Below are 22,170 nucleotides of genomic sequence, written 5' to 3'. Positions count from 1 at the left end.
TACAGATTCCATCTTTCATGTCTTTTATTTAAAAAAAAAAACAAGAAAGAAAAAAGGCTACAATTTTGAACATGTTTAAAGTCACATATTCTGTTTTGTGTTTAAAGAGACAGTCATCCAGTCATCACACCTGTAATCTCAGTATTTTGGAAAGCTAAGGTGGGAGGATTGCTTGAGGCCAGGGGTTTGAGACCAGACTAGCTTGGGAAACATAGTGAGACCCTGTCTCTTTAAAGACAAAAATAAAATTAGCTGGGCATGGTACCACATGCCTATAATCCCAGCTACTTGGTAGACTAAAGCGAGAAGATCACTTGAGCCCAGGAGTTCAACACTGTAGTGAGCTATGATCATGCTAATGCAATCTAGCCTGAGCAACAGAGACCCTGTCTCAAACAAAAAAAAAAAAAAAAAAGAAAAAGTCATATTCTAATACTTGAAACAAATTCATCCCGCATACTTAAAATTCTGCATCTTTTTCATCACTATTATCACACAGCAGTTGTTCGGAATAAAAGAAAATAAAATAGACAGTGTTTCAATCTGATTTAGATCTAAGAATCTTACTGATTTGTTGAAAATATTTAATCCTCTCTGCCCTGTCTTTATAATTTAAAAAATAGAAGTCAATGCATAAGAGTGATTAATCAAACCTAGTAAGAGACATATACTGAATTATGCTGTTTTTTTTTTTTTTTTTTGAGATAGAGTCTTGCTCTGTTGCACAGGTTGGAGTGCCATGGCACCATCGCAGCTCACTACAGCCTGGACCTCCTGGGCTCAGGCAATCCTCCCACCTCAGCCTCCTGAGTAGCTGGGACTACAGGCATGGGCCACCACGCTCAGCCAGTTTTTGTATTTTTGGTAGAGATGGGGTCTCACTGCATTGCCCAAGCTGCTCTCGAATTCTTAGACGCAGGTGATCCTCCTACCTCGGCTTCCCAAAGTGCTGGAATTACAGTTGTGAGTCACTGTGCCTGGCCTGAATTATGATTTCTTGTGCTGTCTGACCTATTTAGAACCAGTGAATTTTTACACAAACTCTCTATTGAAGAAGTCACGCTTTGCCTAAACTACCTTGGAAACATGTCTCCCAACCACCCGTTCCTTACATTTGCAATCAGCTCCATGACACTGTTCTTCAGATAGACCTTCTCCAATCGAGACATGCCGTTCCACCGAAACCTGGCCACCAAAATGCATAAAGTCAATAGAACCACTTTAGAAGTCTTGCCTTTACAAGAGAATAGCACTGATTTCTACATTTGATTCCACTGGAGATTTCATTACGAAATTATACTTTTGATTTTGTACCCGTCAACAAATGGACAAAAATGATCTACGTTTAACCAAAATATTAACAAAAAAATTCTTGGGAAAAGGTTTTATACATGCAGTGGTCCATTAGCTGGAATCTGCACAAGATTTGTACCACACATCAGTTTCTCCTCATGATTTTATTGATGGGCCAAAATTGAATATACATCTAGGTCAACTCCAACAACGTACTCCAACAAGTGCAAGCAATGTACTTGCTTTTCAGGAAATGCAATTTTGACATCACTCATTTTCTGTGCTGGCTTACAAAATAATTCCAGAAAAACTATGGCTAAGTCTTGAAGGCTACCTCTTCTGGCAGGTGTTGAGGGTAGGACAATCAAGTTAGGAGGGGTTTTCAGTTATTCTCATATAATCCTACTTTGGATGTACTACCCAGAGAAAGCACACAAACTCAGAAAGAGAGAGAGAAAAAAGAAAGCCCCAGTGCCTAATGAGAGATTTACTGACCTATACATTGCATTACTCTAAAAAGGCTTCTAGGGCTACTGGCACATAGTCAGAGCTCAGTAAGTATTGGCTAAATGGCAGGTAATAATTGTTGAATGGGTAATATGTACCACACACTTTACATGGATGAAGAAACTAAAGAAAAGAAAGGTTAAATCTTGAATGAGAGCTCCTGTGAGGTTCTGATAACATCTAGGGGATCATTCCTTTCTTCTTGGAGACTGCTCTTCTCTACTCACCTAAACAGCATCTCTATAGGTTATATAAGATATAAAAATATGTTCTCTCAGACTTCAGTGGTAATGTCCAAAAGCTCCTTACTTGACAACGTGTTCCAGGATCTGAAGGCCAAAATGTCTGACGATGGCAATCTGTGTTTTCTCAGCCAACCTCAAGCCACAGGGGACACAGATAGGACACTTTTCTTTAAATTCTTCACAAAACTGAAAGAAGAAAAGTTAGTGTTTCCTTTGGAGGGCTGAGAGAATAGGGACTAAAGAATTTCATCTTAAGAAACTCCAACCAGGGCCACACCTGTCCCAGGACTCTGGGAGGCCAAGATGGGTGGACAACTTGAGTCTAGGAGTTTGAGACTAGCCTAGGCAACATGGTGAAACCCCATCTCTACTAAATATATATATATATATATATATTTTTTTTTTTTTTTTTGAGACGGAGTCTCACTCTGCCCCCCAGGCTGGAGTGCAATGGCATGATCTCGGCTCACTGCAACCTCTGCCCCCCAGGTTCAAGTAATTCTCCTGCCTCAGCCTCCCAAAGTGCTGGGATTACAGGTGTGAGCCACTATGCCAGCCTAAAAATATTTTTAAAAATTAGTCGGGCATGGTGGCAGGCGCCTATAGTCCCAGCTACTACTCAGGAGGCTGAAGTAGTGGGAGAATCACCTGAGCTCGGGAAGTCAAGGCTGGAGTGAGCCAAGATCTCACCACTGCACGCCACCCTGGACAACCAGAGTGAGACCCTAACTCAAAAGGAAATTCCAACCTAAGCTGTATGTTTAAGTTGCAAAACCTAAATCAATATTATATGGATCTCCAAGCACAGTTGTTTTTAAAATATATATTTAATATACAAATATAAATAAAAAAATATAAAATGTTATATATATACATTTCCTCCAAGTGGTGTCCACTCTATTTTATGTATATATATCATATATATATTATCAGTAAAGAATTGATAAACATTTCTTCCAGTGTGATGGTTCCAGATTTCTTCCATGCTGTGGCCAACAGTAGCCCTACTAGTGTTGGAAAAAAATGGACCCAAAGGAATAAGAAATTTTTTGTTAGAGACATCCACCGATGTACATAGGGGTGAAATAACAATTTCTAGGGTTTCTTTTAAAAACCTTCGAGGCAGGGAGAGAGGACAGGCGGTGCAAAAAGCAAATGTGGTAAAATCTTTAACTGCTGAATTTAAGTGACAGGAACATGCAGAATCACTGTCGTATTCTCCCCACTTTTGTGTCTACTTTAAATATTAATAATAGGCCGGGCGCGGTGGCTCAAGCCTGTAATCCCAGCACTCTGGGAGGCCGAGGCGGGCGGATCACGAGGTCAGGAGATCGAGACCATCCTGGCTAACACGGTGAAACCCCGTCTCTACTAAAAAAAATACAAAAAACTAGCCGGGCGAGGTGGCGGGCGCCTGTAGTCCCAGCTATTCGGGAGGCTGAGGCAGGAGAATGGCGTAAACCCGGGAGGCGGAGCTTGCAGTGAGCTGAGATCCGGCCACTGCACTCCAGCCCGGGCGACAGAGCGAGACTCCGTCTCAAAAAAAAAAAAAAAATATATATATATATATATATATATATATATATATAAAAATAATAAAAACCAAACTAATAGAAGCCAACTGTTTCTGACTCCAAACCCTGTGGCATACATACACGTATTGTAACATTTCCTCCAAGTGGTGGTCACTCTCTTTTTTGAAGTTAACATCACTTTAAAAATGTACAGCACAAGTATTTTCTCCTAAATGGCCATTTCTCACAGCCCACACACGTTGTTTTGTGGGTAAGTAAGCTTGAATTGTATTAGGACCCTCAAACTGCAACATACGTCAGTCCCAAGAGCAGAGCATTCGGGTCTCAAGCAAACTACTTTCAGGAAACCAAAGTGCCCTTGTTAAAATGCAAAGTAAGTGGTAGAAATTATCTTTGCGCAAAATAGCCTAAAAATATCACATTCAAAAACATGGGAGAAGTAGGGGTGCGAGAATTTCCTCAGAAAATGTCCAAGACACAAACGAAAGTTAGCGAGAGATGTTAAAGGATATAAACATAAGGGTACTAGAGGGGCTGGAGCTCGGTCAGTTCGGGTCAGAGGAGTGAGCCAGCAAGAAAACGTTTAGTGCAAGGGAGACCATAAAGAATGAAGCTAGTGTTGGGGGCGGGATCTACACGTGCGCCTCGGGAAGGCGAGGGGATGTCGGGTTTGGGGAACGAAAATGGGCGAGGGTCGTGTTGCGAACAAGAGTGCAAAGAGAGGACAGGGGGAGGAGAGGCTGTGGGAAGCAGCGGCGAGATGAGAAGCAGCTAGGGACCGTAGTGTCCCAGGCAAAGGACAGGAACGGCGAGTAGAGAAGGCGGGGGTTTGGGAGAGGCGCGGAGGGCCGCGAAGGGAAGGTCCCGAAGAGTTGGAAAAGGAGGTCCAGGGGCCGCGTGGGCGGGAGACTACCCCAGTTACAGGCGGCACCGGAGCTGCTGGGGCTGGGAGAGAGTGTCGGGATCGCCCCAGGACGCCAGGATCCCAGCTACCTTGAGGGCTTCCAGCCGGTACCGCTGGGTGGAGTTGGGGTCCATCATGACCGTCACCGCTTTCACCAGCTGCTCGCACAGCGCGTTTACTTGATCCATCGCCATGCCTAGCGCCACGCCTAGCGCCACGCGCCGAGAGCGCACACCACTGCAGTCCCGGGACCACGAGGCACGACAGCTCCCTCGGCGAGACCACCCGTTGGTACCGGGCCGCTGCTGGCAAGCGGGGGTGGGAAACTGGAGGAGGAGCGTGAGCACCAGCTCGCGCTGGGAAGATGCCGGCGCTGCGCACGCGCCCGGCCCGCCACTGCGCACGCGCCCGCGGAAGTGGCGGCTCCCGGGTGAAGGTTGAGCCTGGATGGGCGGGTCGGGAAGCGGAAGGGCCGCGGTGCGCAGCCGCGTCAACGGCCCTTCATAGCGCGCGCGCTGTCTGACCTCAGTCTGGCAGCTTCGTAGCTGGGCGTGACGCTCTCGGCTTTTTGCTGCTGGGGGCGGTTGCCCGGGCAAGCTGCTTTACGACCCCTTCTCGGTTTCTCCGTCGTCACAGCGAATAAATCTCTCTCGAAACTCACTGGCCTGCTCCCAGAAAGGCGAAAAGATATTCAAGAGCCCTTCCGTTTTCCTTCCAGTGGACCCCGAGCCCAGCATTTGCGGCACCCGCTGCTGGCAGTTTTGCCAGGTGTTTGTTACCTTGGTAAGAAAATTTAGAACCGTTCGCTGTCAATGTGTTCAGACTTTCTATGTTGCCTTGGCTATTGGTTTTATAATGTAGCAGTGACTGGGCCAACGTTACGTGAAATATAAATCATGCTAACAGAGATAAGGCCTTGGTACTGTCCTCTAAGATTTTTCTTGTAGAAAAAAGTATGTTTTTCTCTGTAGTTCTTAAACCTCTGTCTTGGAATTATTTTCCTGAATGTATTATTACCTGGTGGGCACTAAACTTGTTTTGTGCGGATTGGGGTAACTCGAGATGTTAAAGGGAATAATTGCAATTAGTGAAGGTTTGTGCAGTTTGATAGTTGGCCAAGTGCTATACGTAAGATTTCAAAGTAGTGTAATCCTTATCCAAAAGCATGGCTTGGGCAGAAAGTCTGCTTCGTTTTCCATCTTTATAAAGCTCTTGGCCGGTCGCGGTGGCTAACGCCTGTAATCCCAGCACTTTGGGAGGCCGAGGCGGGCAGATCACCGAGGTCAGGAGTTCGAGACCAGCCTGGAGTTTCGCCAACATGATGAAACGCCATCTCTATTAAAAATACAAAAATTATTTTTGCATTTTTAGTATTTTTATACAGGCGTGGCGTCGCGCGCCTGTAACCCCAGCTACTCGGGAGGTTGAGATGGGAGAATCGCTTCAACCCGGGAGGCGGAGGTTTCAGTGAGACGAGATGGAGCCATTGCACTCCAGCCCGGGCGACAGAGCGAAACTCCGTCTCAAAAATAAATAAATAAAGCTCTTGCTTTCTCGAGTAAATACATAAACGGAAAACCTCAAAAGCTTTATTATCTGTTAAAGTCTGCATGTCTGTTTTTGTGATTGTGTGCTTAGTAAATGGTTTGCTGAACTTAAATCACCGCTTCCTATTCCTGCTCCACTTCTGGTATTTGGACCTAATATGGTGCTTAGCCCGTGTTTTTTTTGTGACAATACTATTCGTTGGCTCAATCTGTTCCAGTACTACAGAAAAGCCCCTTCAAAGTAAAGGGATTTCTGGCATGTTATGGTTTTAACTGGTAAATGTTTAAAGTATCACATTCTGCCTGTTTTAGGCGAGTGGTCGATTGGAATTTATAAGGAATTAATGCTTTGACTACTGTGATTTTAATTATTTTTCTTTCCACTCACCCTCCTGCTTTGCAGTTGTAAGACGTTTTTTTTCAAGGTAGTTGTTAGTTTTTGAAATACTTTTTTTAGAATACAGTTGGGTGCTCACTCAACTGTATAACCTGTGTTTCTCGTATTTAAATCATGGATTGCTGGTGTTTCGATTGTCTTATGTAGGTCTTGGCTCCCAAACTGCTGCATATTGGAATTACCTGGAGAGCTTTTAAAAATCTCCGTCCGGTCGCGGTGGCTCACGCCTGTAATCCCAGCACTTTGGGGGGCAGAGTCGGGCGGATCACTAGGTCAGGAGATAGAGACCATCCTGATCGAGACCATTTCACTTAACACGGTGAAACCCTGTCTCTACTAAAAATACAAAAAATTAGCCGGGCGTGGTGGCACGCGCATGTAGTCCCCGCTACTGGGGAGGCTGAGGCAGAGGAATCGCTTGAATCTGGGAGGTGGAGGTTGCAGTGAGCTGAGATCTCGCCACTGCACTCCAGCCTGGGTGACAGACCGAGACTATGTCTAGGAAAAAAAAAAAAACAAAACAAAAATCCCCATGCCAGGCTGAGCGCGGTGGCTCATGCCTGTAATCCCAGCACTTTGGGAGGCCGAGGTGGGTGGATCTTCTGAGGTCAGGAGTTCGAGACCAGCCTGGCCAACATTGTGAAACCCGGTCTCTACTCAAAATACAAAAATTAACCGGGCGTGGTGGCATGCGCCTGTAGTCTCAGCTTCTTGGGAAACTGAGGCATGAGAATCACTTGAACCCGGGAGACAGAGGTTGCAGTGAGCCGAGACTGTGCCATTGCACTCCCACCTGTGCAACAAGAGCAAAACTCTATCTCAGAAACAACAACAAAAGAAAAAAAAAAAAACCCATGCCCAGGTCATACCCATACCGATTAAGTTAGTATATACAGTTGTGGAAGTCAAATATCAATAGTATTTAAAGCAGCCTGACCAACATGGCAAAACCCCTTCTTTACTAAAAATACAAAAAGGCTGGGCGGGGTGGTACGCACATGTGTAATCCCAGCTACTCGGGAGGCGGAGGCTGAGGCAGGAGAATGGCCTGAACCTGGGAGGCGGAGATTGCAGTGAACCGAGATTGTGCCACTGCACTCCAGCCTGGGCGACAGAGCGAGACTCTGTCTCAAAAAAAAAAAAAAAAGTAAAAGTTCCCAGGTGATTTTAATGTATAGCTAATTTTGGGAGCCACTGCTTTGTAGTTCTTCTTCCAGATTACTAAAAATGTTAAATAATAGTTGGCATCCACTCTCAAGCATGTAAGGTTTGTTCTTGCAAGCTACCATTTGTACCTTTTTGTATGTTTATCTGTTAGATTGAGTTTTCTTTTGTGTTTAAGAAATTTACATTAATAGGTAGAAAAATCACAGAATGCTACAAAGTAATTGTTACAGGCAAGAGCCACTGATGGGTGCTTAGTGATTGAAAGATTGAAGAGAAACAGAATGTTTGCTGTCTGAAAGTATCTTTGATATTTTTAAGTTACAAAAGGAAAATAGCAACTTTATAATGACAAATGTGGCAAAAAACATTTCACTGATCATGGTTAAATAGGTAATAAGATATATTGACAGCATGCATTCCCCCCCATCACTGCCATTATATTCTTGCCAAAAATGCATAATCTTAATCATGAGAAAACATCAGACAAACCCAAATTAAGAGGCATTCTCAAAATAACTGTCCAGGCCGGGTGAGGTGGCTTACGCCTGTAATCCTAGCACTTTGGGAGACTGAGGCGCGGATCACAAGGTCAGGAGATTGAGACCATCTTGGCTAAGGTGGTGAAACCCTGTCTCTACTAAAAATACAAAAAAAAAAAAAAAAAATTAACTGGCCGTGGTGGCAGACGCCTGTGGTTCCAGCTACTCAGGAGACTGAGGCGGGAGAATGGCATGAACCCGGGAGGCAGAGCTTGCAGTGAGCCAAGATGGCTCCACTGCATTCCAGCCTGGGTGACAGAATGAGACTCTGTCTAAACAAACAAACAAACAAACAAAAACCAACTGAGCAATACTCTTTAAAAGTGTCGTGGTTGGCCGGGCCGGGCGCAGTGGCTCACTCCTATAATCCCAGCACTTTGGGAGGCTGAGGCAGGCAGATCACCTGAGGTCAGGAGTTCGAGACCAGCCTCGCCAACATGGTGAAAACCCGTCTCTACTAAAAATACAAAAATTAGCTGGGCAAGGTGGCAGGCGCCTGTAATCCCAGCTACTCGGGAGTCTGAGGCGGAAGAGTCGCTGGAGCCCAGGAGGTGAAGGTTGTGGTGAGCTGAGATCGCACCATTGCACTCCAGCCTGGGGAACAAGAGCGAGACTTTGTCTCAAAAAAAAAAAAAAAAAAAAAAAAAAAAAAGTGTCATGGTCATAAAAAACAAGGAACAACCGAGGAAATGCCACAGATTGGGGGGAGTAAAGTATGTAGTTAATAATATACCAACGTTCATTTTTAAATTTTGATAATTATGTTAAGTAAGATGTTAACATCAGGAAACTGGGAGTAGGAGAACTCGACCATTTTTGCAATTTTCTGTAAGTCTAAAAGTATTTCAGAGTAAAAGGTTGACATTTTTCGTGAATGCTATGATGTTATATATTATTTTCTCTTTCTCTTTTCCCTGAATTTATACTTGAGGTTTGTCTATCAGCTAGATTCAGTATTGGTTCTCTTACCCTGGTGATGTGCATTTTAATTTACATTTCCCCATGACTAATGATGGTGAGTCTATTTTTATGTGCCAATTGGCTATTTTTGTATTTTGTGGTCAGTTCTTTTAAGGATAAGTGTTTTTAAAGCTTTTAATACCTCTTGCTTTCATAAAATTGTACTAATTTATTCTTATGCCAGCAGTACAGGTTGAGTATCTGTGATACTATGATATATGTATGTTAGTTTTTGTCCATGGTTCCTAGCTCATAACTCCCCTAGCTTTTGTTATAATGTTGGAGCTCTTGAAGCAAGCCTCAGAAAACAGAATCTCTCTCTGACTTTCACCTGCCCAAAGCAGGACTCTCATCTTCCCCTGCCTTTCTGATTATGGGTCATAAGACTTTCATTTCAGAAGAGGTCCTACCCCATACCCTGGAGGAAGGAATGCTACCCAGAGAGGCCGGGAAGAATCTGAACAGACAGGCCTTGCTGAGTTTCCCCAGTCTATTAATATTAGATCATATATTTTTTCTCCAGTCACATTTCTACATGTGTGTCAGTCATGCCCATCTAATGAAGTCTCCATAAAAGGCCCAAGAGGAGAGGGTTCGAAGAACTTCTGGACAGGAACAAAAGGAGGTTCCTGGAGAGTGGTGTTCCCAGGGAGGGCATACCTTGCCATGTGTATCTCTTCAACTGTATATCCTTTATAATAAACTAATAAATGTGATTCCCTGAGTTCTGTGAGCCACTCTGGCAAATTAACCGAACCCAAAGAGGGGCTCATGAGATTCCCAATTTATATCCAGTCAGTTAGAAGCACAGGTAAAACAAACTGTGGCTTGTGATTGACATCAGAAGTAGGGAGCAGTCTTGTGGAACTGAGCCATCAACCTGTGAGATCTGACGCTTTCTCCAGGTAGGTAATGTCAGACTCGAATTGGAGGATACCCACTTGGTGTCTGCTGCAGAATTGATTGCTTGCTTGTTGGTAGGGAGAAATCCTCACACATTTGATCACAGAAGTCTACCTTGTTGATTGTCGTTGAGTGAAAGAATCTTAAAAACAAAAACTGGCCGGGCGCGGTGGCTCACGCCTGTAATCCCAGCACTTTGGGAGGCCGAGGCGGGCGGATCACAAGGTCAGGAGATCGAGACCATGGTGAAACCCCGTCTCTACTAAAAATAGAAAAAAATTAGCCGGGCGCAGTGGCGGGCGCCTGTAGTCCCAGCTACTCGGGAGGCTGAGGCCGGAGAATGGCGTGAACCCGGGAGGCGGAGCTTGCAGTGAGCCGAGATTGCGCCACTGCACTCCAGCCTGGGCGACAGAGCGAGACTCCGTCTCAAAAAAAAAAAAAAATAAAAAAAATAAAAATAAAAACAAAAACTATTTTTTCCACTCAGGGTATCCCTAATGTGAAATTTGAAGTCTTCCAAAATCCAAAACATTTTTTGCACCAACACAGCCAAAGGAAATATTTATTAGAGCATTGTAGGTTTAGGATTTTTGGATTACAGATGCTTAACTGGTGATTATAATGCAAATACTGCAAAATTTGAAAAAATGCAGTCTCAAGCACTTTGGATCCCAAGCATTTCAGATAAGGGATACTCAACCTGTATATTTAAATGCCTATTTCTTTTTTCTTTTTTTTTTTTTTTTTTGAGACGGAGTCTCGCTCTGTCCCCCAGGCTGGAGTGCAGTGGCCAGATCTCAGCTCACTGCAAGCTCCGCCTCCCGGGTTCACGCCACTCCTGCCTCAGCCTCCCGAGTAGCTGGGACTACAGGTGCCCGCCACCGCTCCCGGCTAATTTTTGTATTTTTTTAGTAGAGACGGGGTTTCACGTGTTAGCCACGATGGTCTCGATCTCCTGACCTTGTGATCCACCCGTCTCGGCCTCCCAAAGTGCTGGGATTACAGGCTTGAGCCACTGCGCCTGGCCTTAAATGCCTATTTCATTCTTGTTAGTTTCCATGCTCCCATGCTCATGGTAGCTCATCAGTGAAAGAGTGGAATTACAGTTTTCCCTAGCATTTTGGATTAGATGTTTTTCTAACTGTCCATAAAATGTTGTGTTACAGAAAAATGGCTACTGGACAGGCTCGAGTGGTTGCTCTCGTGGACATGGACTGTTTTTTTGTTCAAGTGGAGCAGCGGCAAAATCCTCATTTGAGAAATAAACCTTGTGCAGTTGTACAGTACAAATCATGGAAGGGTGGTGGGTATGTATCATTGTTATTGTTACAACTATTCAACGGTAACACAGTGGCACTGTGGCAGGTCCTTTGTTGTGGTGGTGGCGGTGACAGGGTCTTTATTGTCCCATCCAGAGTGCAGTGGCACCATCAGCTCACAGCAGCTCTTACCTGGGCTCAAGTGATCATCCCTCTTTTTTTTTTTTTTTTTTTTTTGAGACGGAGTCTCACTCTGTCACCCAGGCTGGGGTGCGGTGGCCGGATCTCTGCTCACTGCAAGCTCCGCCTCCCGGGTTTACGCCATTCTCCTGCCTCAGCCTCCCGAGTAGCTGGGACTACAGGCGCTCGCCACCTCGCCCGGCTAGTTTTTTGTACTTTTTAGTAGAGACGGGGTTTCACCGTGTTAGCCAGGATGGTCTCGATCTCCTGACCTCGTGATCCGCCCGTCTCGGCCTCCCAAAGTGCTGGGATTACAGGCTTGAGCCACCGCGCCCGGCCGTGATCATCCCTCTTAAGCCTCCCAAGTAGTTAGAACTACAGGAGCACCCCACTATGCCAAGCTGATTTTATTTTTTGAGGGTTGGGTAGAGATGGGGATTGGTTGGCGGGGCAGAGCTCACTATATTGCCCAGGCAGGTCTTGAACTCCTGGCCTCAAGCAGTCCTTCTGCTTTGGCCTCCCAAAGTGCAGGAATTGCCAGCATGAGCCACTGTGCCTGGCCCTACTTTTGAGATTTCTGAACTGCTTTGTTTTGGATTGAATGATGGCATCTGTGGTCAAAAAGTTTCTGATATGTTTATAGATTACTTGTGTAAAATGTTACTTGTTTTTGCTTGTGATCATGTAATATATTTTGTTTCCTTTTTTTTCTAACCTTAGAATAATTGCAGTGAGTTATGAAGCTCGTGCATTTGGGGTCACTAGAAGTATGTGGGCAGATGATGCTAAGAAGTTATGTCCAGATCTTCTACTGGCACAAGTTCGTGAGTCCCGTGGGAAAGCTAACCTCACCAAGTAAGAAAAAAACATTATTTAAGGAGACATAAAGGAGTCGAAAATAATACACCATGAGTCTAGGAACTGGTGTTTTGAATTTGTTCCATATAAATAACATCTGAAAAAATTCTTTTTGGTCAGCCATCTTGTCTCTGTGAAATGAAAAACAGATTTTAATACTGTGTTTTGGGGACAGTTCAAAACCATTATAACATATAAGAGTTGCTGCCTTTCATATCTATTCAGTTCCTTGATTGTTCAAAATTGGTTGTTAAATTGAGACTTAATACCAATTCCCATGTTCTCCATCCAAAAATCTAAAGTATTTGAAGTAATTAAATTGACTGTGAAACATAATTTTTCCAGGAAAGGCTGAGTCAAACTGACATTCTAGTACAATATCAGGAATTAGTTGCTATAATTGAATAATATCAAGGGAGATTTCTTTGTTTTTAGATTAAGCTATCTCTCTGCAAATACTAGAAGTTTCGCCTTGGATTGGGGGATATGTATCAGCATAGCTAAGTCAGAGGTAGGCACAAACCCCAGCCTTTAATCCTAGCAGCTAATATGTATTGAACCTATTATCACATGCCACGCACAGTGTTAAGCTCTCTGTAGGCAATATCTCTATTAAATCTGACATCGTTATAAGGTAGGTACTAATATTACTCCCCCTTCACAGATAAGGAATCAAGTTCAGAGAAGTTAAATAATTTAAGTTAGGCTGGGGGTGGTAGCTCACGCCTATAATCCTAGCATTTAGGGAGGCTGACGTGGGCAGATCACTTGAGTCCAGGAGACCACCCTGGGCAACATGGGGAAACCCCGTCTGTAACAGAAAATACAAAAATTCGCCAGGCATGTTGGCACACACCTGCAGTCCCGGCTACTTGGGAAGCTGAGGTGAGAGGATTGCTTGAGCCTGGGAGGCAGAGGTTGCAGTGGGCCCTTATCGCACCACTGCACTCCAGTCTGGGTGACAGAGTCAGACCCTGTCTCAAGAAAGAAAAAAGTTCAGACAGCTAAGTGAAAGACTGAGGATCACATGTGTTTTTTAAGATTCTAATATCTATGTTCTCAAGATACACTGTGCTATGTGGTGTGGTATAGGAATCATGCTTTGACTCAGGACCTGAGATACTTCTGAATTCTAATTCTATGAATTAGAAGTCTAAAGGTAGAGTAGCATAGCCAGACCCACATTGGAATTATTGCTAGAAAAGAAGATAGACTTGACTGAAGATTAAGTTTTCCAGATACTCTTAAAAATGCCTTGCAGTGATTTGCTCAAGAGGCTGTGAGGAAGCACTGAAATCAAGTATTGTTTTGGAAAAACTCAAACTATGGTTTTCCTCTCCTCTCACACCACAAGAACGATCAACACAGAAGACATCTATGACTAAAGGTGTGGAAGTATTTCCCCACACACCAATCAGCAGACACCAGCTGTGTGTCCTCCCAGTCAATTCCAACACTGTCTACCTGGAGATGGCTTCAGATTCCACATGCTGAGGGCTCAGTACCACAAGAACACCCCCTCCTTCCTTTCCATCACAAGTCCAGGCTTTTAGAACGTCTGAACAGCTGGCTTTAAGTTGGGGTTCCTACAATCCCTTCTTTGGATTAATTTGCTGAAGTGACTCACAGAACTCAGGAGAACACTTACTTATGTTTATTGATTTATTATAAAGGATATTATGAAGGATACAGTTAGGTTGGGCATGGTGGCTCACACCTGTAATCTGAGCACTTTGGGAGGCTGAGACAGGAGGATTGCTTGAGCTCAGGAGTTCGAGACCAGCCTGGGCAATATAGTAAGACCTCATCTCTACCAAAATTAAAAAAAAAAAAAAAAAAAAGAAACACACACAAAATTAGCCAGACATGGTATCATGCAGCTCTAGTTCCAGCTACTCGGGAAGCTGAGGTGGGAGGATCACTTGAGCCCAGGAGATTGTGGTTGCAGAGAGTCATGATCAAACCGCTGCATCCAGCCTGGACAGCAATGAGATCCTGTCAAAAAAAACAGGAAGATGAAGAGATATATAGAGCAAGGCATGTGAGAAGGGGTGTGGAGCTTTCATGCCCTTCCTGGATGAGTCACCCTCCAGGAATCTCTACCGTTACAGCTGTTTGGAACCTCTCTGGACCCTGTCCTCTTGCGTTTTTAGGGAGGCTGCATTATGTACTCATGACTGATTAAACCGTTGGCCATAGGTGATCAACTTGACCTGCAGACCTCTCCTCCTCTCCCCTCCCCAGAAGTTGAGGGGTAGGGCCAAAGGTTCCAACCCTTCTGAAGCTATTATTCAACATTAGCATACAAAAAGACAAAACTTGGGTGATTCCAAGGATTTCTGGAGTTGTATGCCAGGAAACTGAGATGAAGACCCAATATATATTTCACAATATTGCAAGTATCCTTTTCTGGCTTTGTACGTGAGCATATTGCTCTTTCTTTTTTCTTTTCTTTTTGTTTTTTGTGAGTGGGGGATGGAGTTTCACTCTTGTTGCCCAGGCTAGGGTCCAATGGTGGGATCTCGACTCACTACAACCTCCGCCTCTTGGGTTCAAGTGATTCTCCTGCCTCAGCCTCCCGAATATCTGGGATTACAGTCATATGCCACCATGCCAGCTAATTTTGTATTTTTAGTAGAAACGGGGTTTCTCCATGTTGGTCAGGCTGGTCTTGAACTCCTGACCTCAGGTGATCCACCCACCTCTGCCTTCCAAAGTGCTGGGATTACAGGTGTGAGCCGCCGTGCTTGGTCTTGCTCTTTATTTTCTTTGAGGCCTGTCTTCTTCCTGGCTCAAATAATGATTAAAAAAAAAAAAAAAAAGTCAAGTGTTTCTCTAATTTGAGAATGTTTTAGAACAATGATTATACTGGTTTTTATGGGTGTCATGGTGAAGAGGTACCAGTGTTTTCATTTTTATGGTAAATGTAAATTCAATAGGAACAAAGAACTGGACACTACAAAGCAGGTCCAAACCAAAGCAAAGAAAATATCTGTATAGTGGCCGGGTGCGGTGGCTCATGCCTGTAATCCCAGCACTTTGGGAGGCCAAGATGGGAGGATCACCTGAGGTCAGGAATTTGAGATCAGCCTGGCCAACATGGTGAAACCCCATCTCTACTAAAAATATTAAAAAATTAGCCGGGCATGGTGGCAGGCGCCTGTAATCCCAGCTACTTGGGAGGCTGAGGCAGGAGAATCGCTTGAACCCAGGAGGCAGTGGTTGCAGTGGGGCCAGATCCCGCTATTGCACTCCAGCATGGGGGACAGGAGCGAGACTTCATCTCAAAAAAAAAAGAAAAGAACAAAATATCTGTATATTGTCACAGAAAACTAGCTATACAGGCAGAAGAGCTGCTTATTAAAGTTTGAATAGAAGACATATGGTGAGATTGGTATGTATACCCTGAGGACGGTTGTCTGCCCACCCAGACATATCACCACATTCTAGGTGCTTATCTTCGGTTTGATAATTTGAATATTAGTATATCCATAAATGGTTGGTTAAGGCATGTGTGTGTATGTGGTGATGACCAGTTTACATGTTAACCAAACTCACCGTTGACTGAAGTATAAAATCCATATGCCAGTTTGTTAATTTATGGTGAGAAATATTATCCTGGGGAAGACCATATGCTCTGGTTCACTGATCAGTGCAGTGTTCCATGTAAATCACCCTTTTTTTTTTTTTTGAGACAAAATTAGAAGCAGAAGATTTCTTGGTGGATATATGAAAATAAAAAGAATAGGTGATCACAGTAATACACAAATGTGAGGCATTTCTTTATTTTTTATAGAGTTCCTTGTCATATAGACGTGTTCATAGTCTGAATGCTTTCTACCTTGGTAGTTCTGGCATTGTGCTAAAAATATTTGCCTCCGTGGTTCTTCCTTTTCCATGCTTCTATTATTGACCATCTGCCTGCCTGTTGACCCTTTCAGTTACTACTTTCTAGTCTCTGTTAAGCCACATGTCTCTTGATTATGTATATTATTGTTCATTATGGCAGGGTGGGAGTGGAGCAGACAATCTCAAGGTTGCCTCTGTTTATTGCCTGCATGAATGATCCTTACACTTCTTAGGTACCGGGAAGCCAGTGTTGAAGTGATGGAGATAATGTCGCGTTTTGCTGTGATTGAACGTGCCAGCATTGATGAGGCTTACGTAGATCTGACCAGTTCTGTACAAGAGAGACTACAAAAGCTACAAGGTCAGCCTATCTCAGCAGACTTGTTGCCAAGCACTTACATTGAAGGGTTGCCCCAAGGCCCTACAACAGCAGAAGAGACTGTTCAGAAAGGTACTTCCATAACATCATATTGCTTCTGCTTCCTGCCTTTGGAACCTGCTTTGCTTGGTCATGCTGATTCTCCATGGAATAATTGAAAGGAAACTTAAACTACAGCCTGAATGAATCACAAGGACTTACATGGAAGCATATACAAATTTTCTTATCTTTCCAGGTATATGGCTGTTGAGAAGCTGTGAAATCTGTATGAAAGTAAATTTCTCTTTTAGATGTAACTAGGGCAGGTTAGTGTTATCAGTAGAAGGCAGAGGCCTGGCGCGGTGGTTCACGCCTGTAACCCCAGCACTTTGGGAGGCTGAAGTGGGTGGATCATGAGGTCAGGAGTTCAAGACCAACCTGGCAGCATGGTGAAACCCCATCTCTACTAAAATGCAAAAATTAGCTGGGCATGGTGGTGCGTGCCTGTAATCTGCTACTCAGGAGGCTGAGGCAGGAGAATTGCTTGAACCAGGACCCAGGAGGCAGAGGTTACGGTGAGCTGAGATCTCACCACTGCACTCCAGCCTAGGCTACAGAGGGAGACTCCATCTCAAAAAACAAAAAAATCACTAGAAGGCTGACTAAGCACTTTGTCATTGGTGGCTTAATTTTTATTATTGTAACTTAGTGTCTTGGTTAACTAATATATAAGAAGGGTGAGCTTTTTAAAGGGGGACCTCAGGTATAGGGAGTTGAGTGATTCAAAATTTCTACTCACTTCATAGCACATTATTACATGGGCTGCACAAGGCCCTTCTCATTGTATTTTGCTACTTTTACCCTTCATAGTGATTTTCCCACTCCCTCTGTACCCCCCTCACCCTCTTGTACCCACTGATATACTTGATATATCTTAGATGTGTATATATCTCTTCTCTTCTCTTCTCTATTTTGAGATGGAACGTCACTCTCGCCCTGGCTGGAGTGCAGTGGCACGATCTCAGCTCACTGCAACCTCCGCCTGCACGGTTCAAGCAGTTCTCCTGCCTCAGCCTCCGGAGTATTTGGGATTATAGGCATGTACCGCCAAGCCCGGCTAATTTTTGTATTTTTCATAGAGACGGAGTTTCATCATGTTGACCAGGCAGATCTCGAACTCCTGACCTCAAATGATCCACCCGCCTCGGCCTCCCAAAGTGCTGGGATTACAGGCGTAAGCCACCGCACCCGGCCTATATCTTTATAAGTTACCCAGTATTGCTTTGTATATGTGCTTTTTAATTACAAGATGATTTTGTGCTATTAATAGATCTCATTCTTTTTCTTAATTTTCCCTCAGTAGTGACCTTAGAGATCTCTCCATGTGGCTGTATTTATTTGTAATTGCTGGCTTCGATGGCTGTTACTTGCAGCATAATCCATGATATGGACCCACCATGTTTACAGACCATTTTCCCTGGTGACAAATTCATTGATTGCTTCTAATGTCCTACTGTAACAGTTTACATTCCTCCTAGGAGTACATAAAAGTTCCTGTTTCCCCCATATTCTCAACAACTCATATCATCTAATGTTTAAAAATAGGCCGGGCGCGGTGGCTCAAGCCTGTAATCCCAGCACTTTGGGAGGCCGAGACGGGCGGATCATGAGGTCAGGAGATTGAGACCATCCTGGCTAACACGGTGAAACCCCGTCTCTACTAAAAAAATACAAAAAACTAGCCGGGCGAGGTGGCGGGCGCCTGTAGTCCCAGCTACTCAGGAGGCTGAGGCAGGAGAATGGCGTGAACCTGGGAGGCGGAGCTTGCAGTGAGCCGAGATCGTGCCACTACACTCCAGCCTGGGCGACAGAGTGAGACTCCGTCTTAAAAAAAAAAAAAAAAAAATTTGCTGGCCAGGCGCAGTGGCTCATGCCTGTAATCCCAGCACTTTGGGAGGCTGAGGCAGGTGAATCACGAGGTCAGGAGATTGAGACCATCCTGGCTAACATGGTGAAACCCCGTCTCTATTAAAAATACAAAAAAATTAGCCTGGTGTGGTGGTGGGCGCCCGTAGTCCCAGCTACTTGGGAGGCTGAGGCAGGAGAGTGGCATGAACCCAGGAGGCGGAGCTTGCAGTGAGCTGAGATCGCGCCACTGCACTCCAGCCTGGACGATAGAGCGAGACTCTGTCTCAAAAAAAAAAAATAAATAAATAAATAATTGCCAATATAATGTTTGTTTGTTTTGTTTTAATTTACATTTCTGTGATTACTAATTGAGATTGAAGATCTTTTCATACACTTGTAAGCCAGCTGAGTTTCTGCTTCTGTGATTTACCTTTTTATAATCTTTGCCCATTTTTCCATGACAAATGGTAAAATTATTTATTTTTTGATTTGCAAGAGTTCCTTGTATATCCTATCCTAATTATTAGTTCCTTGTCTTTTTTTTTTTTTTTGGAGATGGAAGTCTCACTATGTTGCCCAGGCTAGAGTGCAGTGGCTATCAGTGGCTATTCACAGGTGTGTAATTATGGCTCCACTGCAGCCTTGAACTCCTGGGCTCAAACAGTCCTCCCACCTCAGCCTGCAGAGTAGCTGGAACTACAGGTATGCGCCATCATGCCTGGCTAATTTTAAAATTTTTTGTAGAGATAGGGTCTCACTATGTTGCCCAGGCTTTTCTTTTCTTTTTTTTTTTTTTTTTTTTTTTTTGAGACGGAGTCTCGCTCTGTCACCCAGGCTGGAGTGCTGTGGCCGGATCTCAGCTCACTGCAAGCTCCGCCTCCCGGGTTCCCGCCATTCTCCTGCCTCAGCCTCCCGAGTAGCCGGGACTACAGGCGCCCGCCACCTCGCCCGGCTAGTTTTTTTTTTTGTATTTTTTAGTAGAGACGGGGTTTCACCGTGTTAGCCAGGATGGTCTCGATCTCCTGACCTCGTGATCCGCCCGTCTCGGCCTCCCAAAGTGCTGGGATTACAGGCTTGAGCCACCGCGCCCGGCCAGGCTTTTGTTTTCTACTTGGATATTGATGTGTTAGGAAATGATAAATGGGTTTTTTAAAATAAATTCATTTTTTACTTTATCTATCTGAAAAAAACTTGTGATACAATCTGTATGAAGTGTTTTAATAACATGTACTTGAAGGTTAATTTTTTTTTTCTTATATTTGAATAGAATTAGAACAATAAAAACTTGCTTTTGTGGCCGGGCACAGTGGCTCACGCCTGTAATCCAAGCACTTTGGGAGGCTGAGGTGGGTGGATCACGAGGTCAGGAGTTCAAGACCAGCCTGGCGAAGATGGTGAAACTTCGTCTTTACTAAAAATACAAAAAAATTAGCTGGGTGTGGTGGCACACGCCTGTAATCCCAGCTATTTGGATGGCTGAAGCAGAGAATTCCTTAAACCCAGGAGGCAGAGGTTGCAGTGAGCCGAGATCGCACCACTGGACTCCAACCTGGGCGACAGAGCAAGACTCCATCTAAAAAAAAAAAAAAAAACTGCTTTTGTGATAATGTTAGATTATGATAGTCCTAGATTCCAGGTCTAAGAATTTGCATAAGAATGAGGGTTTTTTGTTTTGTTTTGTTTTTCTTTGAGACAGAGCCACTCTATCACCCAGGCTGGAGTGCAGTGGCGCAATGTCGGCTCACTGCAACCTCCGCCAGAATGAGGTCTTTTTTTTAATTGAATATTATGAAATTCAGTTGTATGCCCCCAGAGCAAGTAATTCTGCATAAGTTTCATGTTTTGGCTGGGCGTGGTGGCTCACACCTGTAATCCCAGCACTTTGGGAGGCCGAGGCTGGTGGATCACCTGTGGTCAGGAGTTCGAGACCAGCCTGGCCAACATGGTGAAACCCTATCTCTACTAAAAATACAAAAATTAGCCAGGCACGGTGGCAGGTGCCTGTAATCCCAGCTACTTAGGAGGCTGAGGCAGGAGAATTGCTTGAGTCCAGGAGGCGGAGGGTGCAGTGAGCCGAGGTCACGCCACTGCACTCCAGCCTGGGCAGTGACAGAGCAAGACTCTGTCTCAAAAAAAAAAGAAAAAAAAAAATGTAAGATGTAAACTTTGCTTTTGCTGCTGAACAATTGTATGATATGCCTTTAATGTGTTTTGCAGAAGGGTGGTAGTAAAACTGCCCAGGGAAGCTTGTGACTTAAGGAATTATTTTATTTTCTGATCCTGATAATGCAAACTATGTCAAGCTAGAGGCTGCAGATCCTTTAGTTCTTTGGACAAAATATAATGGACAATAAAGATGTGCCACTTATAAAGGAAGCAAAATCATGGCACATAAGCTTTTGATATTTGATATTTTATTATTCTGGGACCAGAGTCAGAAGTTTAATTATCGTAAGAAAGGTGTTCTTTGGTCTTACCTTTCCGTACCACATCTTATTATATAACTTTCTTTTTTTTTAATTTCCATGTGCAACACTGATTTTTTGGTATCACCCAGGCTGGAATGCAGTTGTGAGATCTTGGCACACTGCAGCCTCCACCTCCAGGGTTCAAGTGATTCTCATGCCTCAACCTCCTGAGTAGCTGGGGTTGTAGGCATTTGCCACCATGCTGGCTAAGTTAAAATGGTCCAGAAAGTCACACAATTACAATAAATTATTCATATTTTTATTTCCCAAAGCTAATATATACTAGTATAAGTTGTTTTAAATGATGGGTGTTTTAATAGTATTTATTGTTCTTAATATATGCAAGCCTTGGTGTTTCAGGAAAATAGATAATTAAAAAAAAAAATGCACAAGCCACTGTGCTGAGGAACTTTATTTTAAAAAACTACCTTTTGGCCTTGCACGGTGGCTCACGCCTATAATCCCAGCACTTTGGGAGCCCTTGAGATCAGGAGTTTAAGACCAGCCTGGCCAGCATGGTGAAACCCCATCTCTACTAAAAATACGAAAATTAGCTGGGCCTGGAGGTGCACAGCTATAGTCCCAGCTACTCAGGAGGCTGAGGCAGGATAATTGCTTGAACCTGGGAAGTGGAGGTTGCAGTGAGCTGAGATCGTTCCACTGCAGTCTAGCCTGGGCAGCAGAGCAACTCTGTCTCAAAAAAAAAATAAAAATTAATAAACTATCTTTTAATCCTCATAACAGCTATATGAAGTGCAGTTTGTAGACAAGGAAACTGAAGCTTAGAGAATTATGTAACTTGTCCGAAGTCATATGGTCAGTAGGTTATGAAGCCAATATTTGAACCTTGCTTGACTGCAGAATGTTCTTTTAACAATTATGCTCTACTTCTTATGATCATACATGGTGGCTCATGCCTGTAATCCCCATCACTTTGTGAGGCCAAGGCTGGGGGCTGGGGAGATGGGGGGCACATGGGGGGGTTGCTTGAGTCCAGGAGTTTGAGACCATCCTTGGTGACATGGTGAAACCCCGTCTCTACAAAAAATACAAATTAGCTGGACGTGGTGGCATCTGCCTGTAGTCCTAGCTACTTGGGAGGCTGAGGTAGGAGGATCGCTTGAGCTCAGGAGGCAGAGATTGCCCCGCCAAAAAACAGGGTTTTTTTTAAAGTTTTTTTTCTTTTTTGAGGGGGAGTTCGCTCAGCTCACCCAACCTCCGCCTCCCAGGTTCAAGCAATTCTCCTGTCTCAACCTCCTGAGTAGCTGGGATTATAGGTGTGCACCACCACGC

The 22,170-nt window shown here is 44.1% G+C and overlaps 2 protein-coding genes across 9 annotated transcripts in view; one reads left to right on the top strand and one right to left on the bottom strand.

The window, feature by feature from the left end:
* XPO5 (exportin 5) overlaps nt 1-4,882 on the bottom strand; it is a 53,672-nt gene extending 48,790 nt beyond the window's left edge. For both annotated transcript variants that reach the window (XM_005552903.4, XM_074037908.1), the window contains exons 1-3: nt 4,574-4,882; nt 2,110-2,231; nt 1,113-1,185 (exon numbers count right to left, since the gene is read on the bottom strand). In XM_005552903.4, the coding sequence (XP_005552960.1) occupies nt 1,113-1,185; nt 2,110-2,231; nt 4,574-4,678 (300 nt within the window). In that variant the 5' untranslated portion in view covers nt 4,679-4,882. The remainder of the gene's footprint in view (nt 1-1,112; nt 1,186-2,109; nt 2,232-4,573) is intronic.
* Nucleotides 4,883-5,011: 129 nt separating this feature from the next.
* Nucleotides 5,012-22,170, top strand: part of POLH (DNA polymerase eta) — a 38,714-nt gene continuing 21,555 nt past the window's right edge. For 3 of the 7 annotated variants that reach the window (XM_005552901.5, XM_074037911.1, XM_015449379.4), the window contains exons 1-4: nt 5,012-5,267; nt 11,164-11,304; nt 12,157-12,291; nt 16,377-16,594. In XM_005552901.5, the coding sequence (XP_005552958.3) occupies nt 11,168-11,304; nt 12,157-12,291; nt 16,377-16,594 (490 nt within the window). In that variant the 5' untranslated portion in view covers nt 5,012-5,267; nt 11,164-11,167. Of the gene's footprint in view, nt 5,268-11,163; nt 11,305-12,156; nt 12,292-16,376; nt 16,758-22,170 lie in introns of all 7 variants that reach the window. The other 4 variants (XM_065543983.2, XM_074037912.1, XM_074037909.1 and 1 more) reach the window with 3 other exon arrangements.

This window comes from Macaca fascicularis, chromosome 4, assembly GCF_037993035.2.
Source record: "Macaca fascicularis isolate 582-1 chromosome 4, T2T-MFA8v1.1".
NCBI classification, from domain to species: domain Eukaryota; kingdom Metazoa; phylum Chordata; class Mammalia; order Primates; family Cercopithecidae; genus Macaca; species Macaca fascicularis.
This window is presented reverse-complemented; position numbering and strand designations above follow the sequence as displayed.